At 39.7% G+C, this 6,244-nt stretch overlaps 1 protein-coding gene across 1 annotated transcript; it reads left to right on the top strand.

Moving 5' to 3' along the window:
* Positions 1–972: 972 nt before the first annotated feature.
* LOC122543674 (immunoglobulin superfamily member 2-like) lies at positions 973–5,704 on the top strand. Its single transcript, XM_043682482.1, has 4 exons — positions 973–1,266; positions 1,417–1,695; positions 2,495–2,551; positions 5,340–5,704. Exons 1-4 carry the CDS (start codon positions 1,224–1,226, stop codon positions 5,702–5,704), a joined length of 744 nt encoding a protein of 247 aa, XP_043538417.1. The 5' UTR covers positions 973–1,223.
* The last annotated feature ends 540 nt before the right edge of the window (positions 5,705–6,244 follow it).

Below are 6,244 nucleotides of genomic sequence, written 5' to 3'. Positions count from 1 at the left end.
GTTGTACGTCAAATCTGCATCAAGTGGGATCTGTAAACCCTTTCGTTTGTGTTGCCAGATTACATTGGCAGACATTATGCTGAAACATTCGAGAATGAACTCGAGGTTTACTGCGAAGGAATAATTGTTTCATGCATAAATAAGGATGAAGTCATGGAGAGGAATTACTATCAAAAATTAAATCAATTAAAACAGCAAAATAGAAAACGGAGACATGATCAATGGAGTGTAAAGTGACAATGCTCTATTACAACAATTTCTGAGGCAGAACCAACTGCAATCAGAACAGCAGTTTGTGTATTATGGAATGCAAAATGATATTACCATAGCAATTGAGATCGAACTTAGTGTGATATTAGGTCAAACATAGTCAAATGCAACATTTTGCAACTAGTTTAATGCAAAGATGGACAAAGCATAATGCAGTGCCCATGTGACAAGGCCCAATGTTGTAATGTAACGAGCGGTGTTGTCATGTAAAGTAATAATTTCTCGAAAGATGCCAACGTCTACTTTAATGGAGTGAGAACAAAAGTATGATATAGACTCCAATGCTATAAAGCCGAGGCAAAGCTTAGTCAAACAAAAATAATGTAAAACAGCTAACCAAAATATTCGTGTCCTTCCCCAGTTTCCACTTTATGTTCTGTCACTGCAGCTGAAAAGTGCGTATGATGAGGAGGTCGAAATCAGTCAATACTCAATGAAAACTACGTGTCAAATTCCATCTGCATGAGAGAAGGATACAGGATCGGCTAACACGACAGAGGGAGTTTATTTTCTATGCATTTTGTTTCCATTTGCCTGTGGATTGACCAATCACTGAGCTGATGGGTCGACTTTCGGATCACACCCCACCCATAAAAGGATCAGAATTGTTCTCTGGTCTCGATCGTGTAGTGGAAATTAAGGTGGCTGCATTCACTCATTCAGCAAGCCCCTCTCCAGTGCCGTGTACATCAGACTAAAATGGGAGCCATATTCATTTTGGTTTCACAGAATGCTGCATAATCCCTTTTTAAACCTTTCAGTATTTACACAATACATCATTTGACACTGATAACTGCGCATCTCATCAACAATTTCACCAAAGGTTCCTCTGGAGATCTATTCGAATCTTCTGTGCGTTTCAGCCCAAATCCGAGATTTAGTCTCCCTGTATAGTTCTGGGCTGCAGAGTTCACCGACCGTCATACAAACCATCAGCTCGAGGCGGCTGAAACATGGAAATCTTTATTATTTTCATCCTCTGTATCTGGCTACCCGGTGAGTACCGATGAGATTAACCGACATTACTTTCAATCAATGTAATGTTGCCCATGACCATGCCTTTTGCTGACATAGACGCTCGGTTAGCAACGTTTGTTGATTTTATTTGTCAAATTATTTTCTAATTTCCCTTTGATTAATTTCCAGGTGCTTTCAGTCCGTCCGTGACACAAACCCCGACAGTAGTGACCAGGTCGGAATGTCAGTCTCTCAGCATCACGTGTGTTTATTATGGTCACAACTGGGGTTATCTTTTCCAAGATGGATTTCTCCTCAAGGAAACCCAGGATGGATCAGAGCGGAGGCGGATCTTTAGCGGAGGGAGATTTGTTGTACGGATGGTTAAAGAAGAAAAGACTTTTTCACTGGAGATTCAGGACATAAGAATTGAAGACGCTGGCACATATTACTGTCAAGCACATTACTATTACTACGCACAGAGTGACGGCCGAATAAAAGTGCAATACAAAAACTACCCACAGAGATTTTCGCAAAAACAAATGAAAAAGTGCAGTTCTTCTGTTGATAACAAAACACTTTCTTCTACCTTGCACCATCTGCCCCATGTTCTAATTTCTAATGCTACTGTTCTACTGGTAATAACATCTGCAATTTGGAACAGCTGAGTTTTCACAGATGTTGATTTGTTTTGTTGTGATTGAACTCAATGTGTGAATGTTCGGAAAGATGAACACAGTTTGGAGTCCAAAGCAAAAATTAGGATTGAATGCTACGAACTGCAAATTGATTGTCAGTCTCCACTTTTTAATTATTTTCCCCATAATTCAAAAATACCTGAGGTTTTAATGTTGACTTGAAACACTGTGTATTGGGATTGGAATCCACAGCGGATTAGACTTGAACAAATACCACAGTGCAATTAAAGCATATTGTTTGCTCTCCCAATTGTATATTGGCTTCATTAGATTTGGTGACCTTGGTGAAAAAAATCCTCAGAGTTTCCTTCATCTATTTTCTTTTTGCGGCCGTTTTCTCCATTTTCATCAAGTGTTCATCTGTGATGCTTGTTTCTGGGTCACCTTGCTAAGATCCCAGAGTACCATAAATTACTGTTCGAATCAACAGAATGAAACAAATATGGAGTATTATTAAATAATCGAAACCCTTTGAATAATTAGAGGCAGAGAGGATTGTTTTGCAACATGAGGCTGTCAGAATAACCTTCCAATAGTTATTGTTCTGGGTTGACTGAGAGAGTTGTCACTGTGTTGGAAATACGATACTGTGGATGGACCTGGGACCGTGGTGACTGTCACAGCAGGTAAATGACTCGAACTGACTCCTGTTACAGACTGTCTGAATTAATGCTTACACTCAGTTTATTTTTGAGACAAATGACATTTCAATGTGTGAAGTCAGAGAGGAAATCCAAGGTCCGGGTGAATTGTATCCCAGTCTGCATTGGGAAATGAGGAAGAAAATCAAAGAGTAATGACCATAACTTGTACTTTCATTCTGGTCACAGAACAGGCACTAGAGGACTAGAGTACAGCCAGTGTCATCCCAAATTTTCAAGAAATATGGTTTGGCTATACCAGGGAGTAGCAGAGTGTTGAGTGCCACTATGAAAAGTACTCTGAATGACAGAAATACATTCTACTCAGAGAGGCAAGTTTTTGTTTCAGGAATAGCTAACATGGTTTTGACTGAGGCCGGTCATTTCAAAGAGATTGACTGTTATGAAGAGGTGACAGGGAACGTAGAATTGTAAATTGTACTTGATGGAGTTGATATGGATTTCAGAAAATCGTTTGAAAGATTGCAACACGGGACACTGACAAACAATGCGAAATGAACATGGCATCTGGAATAGCTTTGCATTTTGTGTCCATATTTGCTGAGTGCTGGGAGATTGCTTGTGTGACTTGAGGCTGGGTGTCCAATGGCATATCATGAGAAATGCAAAATGACTTGTGATTCCTAGTCCAGGATTGACTCAATGCAATCTCGCAGTTTGAGGCAGTAGTTAGGATGGCAAATGCAATAATGGTATTTATTTTAAGAGCACTTGAATAATAAAAATGCAGAGATGTACTCCAGAGGCACTGGTCTGACCACATTTGGAGTATTGTGTGCAGTTGTGGACCCCATATCTCAGGACAGATTTACTGGGCCTGGAGCGTGATCAGAGTAGGTTTACGATACTATTCCTAGGAATGAAACGTTTAACATTTGAGGAACATTTTGAAGACTCTGGGTTGATACTCGATTGAGTTTAGAGTGATGAGCAGAGACCTAATTGAAAGATACAAAGTACTGAATGGCCTGAACAGGCTTGATGTTGGGAAGATGTTTCCGTTGTTTGGAGAGACGAGGACACGAGGGCATAGCCTTAGAGTAAAGGGAATTGCTTTTGGAAATGAGGTAAGGAGAAAGTTCTTTAGCCAGATAGTGTTGAATCTATGCAATGCATTGCCAGAGAATGCTGTGGAGGACAGGTCATTGGGAATAATTAAGAGAGAGTTATATAGGTTGCTGAGTATAAAGAAGATCAATAATTATTGGAAGAGAGCGGGAGAATGGGTTTCAGAAACTTATCAGGAATGAATGATTGTCGGGGCAGATTCAATGTGCTGAATACCCTAATTTCTGCTCCAATGTCTTATGGTTTTATGGTCTTTTGGATCAGTTCTGAGTGCCGAACAGTGAAGCATAAGGACTTAAGTTTCAGGAAGTTATAAATCGATTGGTCACATTGAGAAGTCAGTGGCAAATCGAAACTAAACCTGAAAATGCCCTTTAGGGAAAAATATCTGCTGCCCTTAACTGGTCTACACAACATGTAACTCTATACTCGCAGCAATGAGATTGAGCTGCCTTCTGGGGAATGAGGGATGGGCAGCAAATATAAACCAAGCCAGCAACGCCTATGTTCCTTCCAAATAGAGAGAGAGAGAGAGAGAGAGAGAGAGAGTATGGAACTTGATGTACTTTGGAAGAAGGAACAAGGTAAGGTATTCTTTATGGACTGCGGGCACAAGTGACATGAGGGAAGTATCTGGGGATGCTTGTCCAGAGGTCCCTAAGGCAAAGATCAGTGAAAAGGGTGGTTCATAAAGAACTAATGACAATTGTTTTTATTCGTCATGGCGTAGTTTATAAAAGCAGAGAATTTATAGTGGAGCTGTGCAAGAATTTATTTCATTCACACATACGACATTCTCTTGCCGAGACTTAACACATGCATGTCGTGTCAAATGGCCTTCCTCTGTTCTGTGATGGGTCTATTTGTTATTCTATTCGACCTCTGTCAGATTGGAACAAGCCACACTCAATTGAATCTTTCTGTGGACTGTGGTATCACAAAGATAGTAGATGCATGGGAGAACTACTAACTGCAAGTTCCAACACCAGCCTGACTTAAAAATATGATTTCTTCTTTTATTGTCAATCAGTCATATCCTGGAAATCATTCCTTAACTGCCTTTTGATTGCGCTTGCAATCAATAAATGCAGCAGTTTGAGAGGCACCTCACAACCAGCTACTTATGCGTTATTAGGAACGGGCAATGAGCTCTGATTTGGACAGCAGAGTTCCAGATCTCAAACACAAACACACACTGCGGGTTTTCTCTCAGTCAACTACTTTTGAAAGTAATTGCTTCAGTGAAAAGGAGAATTAACTCATAAAATATTTCTGATATGTGTGTTATGCTCAGTTTTCAATTGAAATCAAGGAATTAAAAAGAGCAGAATCTCATTATACTTTCCATCTTCTTCCTGCAGATTCTTACAAGTTACTTTCAAATTGTAAACATTCCTAGGTCATTTCCCCGTGTTCTTGGAATTATTCAATCCTTCAATTTTTTTTTCTCCTAATTTCAGTTTGAGTGTTACTCTTGAGTCATTCTGTCATGTACTCCCGAGCGGAACAACTTGCATTCTATTTTCCAAAAAAATCGATATCTCCCCGCTGTTTCAGTTTGATTTTAATTATAGTATCGTACTTGCTGCAAAAGAAAAAAATGCTTTAATAGCAGAGCTATGCTCACCAATGAGATGTTTTCTTGATAATGGTAATTAAAGAAACTTCTCATTTACTTCCATAGATTCCAGTTCTCTGGTGTCCCACAGTCCACCTTCACAAACCTCCACTGCTGGCGAAACTGTTACTTTAAGCTGCGAATATTCAGGGTCCTGTCATTACACAGTTTATTGGTACAGTCAGGCAACTGGTCAAGCTCTGAAACACCTGCTTCAGAGACACACTTCAGGAGAGGAGAATCAAAATGCTGTTTCAGGGGAAAAACTGTCCGCTTCCATCAATTCTGCAACAAAAATCGTTCAGCTAAAGATCTCTAAAATGCAAATGGGTGACTCCGCCGTGTATTACTGTGCACTGAGTCGGCGCTTAGCCCGCACAGTGAAACAAAGGACGGGGCGAGCTGTACAAAATCTTAACACGGTAGCATAACAGACACAGTGATACAGAGAAGGAGAGAGTTGTGCAAAAACCTGAACAGGATGAGGATAACAGACACAAAAATGCATAGTAGTGAGAGAACAGTATAAAAAGCTGAATAGGGAGAAGATTACAGACACAGTGATGAATAGGAAGGAAAGAGCTGTACAAAAACCCGAACATGTTTGTGGTTACGTAGGCATTGATAAAAAGCACAGATAAAGCTGAACAAACTGAACCTACAGGTTATTTTTATATTGTGAATGTGCTTCTTCCCATTTTATAGAAGAAACCTATTTATCTCTGGATTCATTCTGTATTCGTGATAATTATCAGACTTACAAACACCAGATCACCGTGTGACATGATTCAGTCAGAAAAAAAAGACTTTTAATTTTTACATAGGTGTTTGTAGATTCAACAATATCTTTCAAACTGTAATTTAACGAATGATGAAGATGGCTAAGTACGTGAATATATGAGGGAGCAGCAAAGGACCAGAAGTAATTAGATTGTACGTTGCTGGAGTGGGAACATGCATGAATAAAATTC

The sequence above is a fragment of the Chiloscyllium plagiosum genome, chromosome 44 (assembly GCF_004010195.1).
Source record: "Chiloscyllium plagiosum isolate BGI_BamShark_2017 chromosome 44, ASM401019v2, whole genome shotgun sequence".
Lineage (NCBI taxonomy): Eukaryota > Metazoa > Chordata > Chondrichthyes > Orectolobiformes > Hemiscylliidae > Chiloscyllium > Chiloscyllium plagiosum.
Note: the sequence above shows the minus strand (reverse complement) of the source record. Positions and strands in the feature narration are given on the sequence as shown.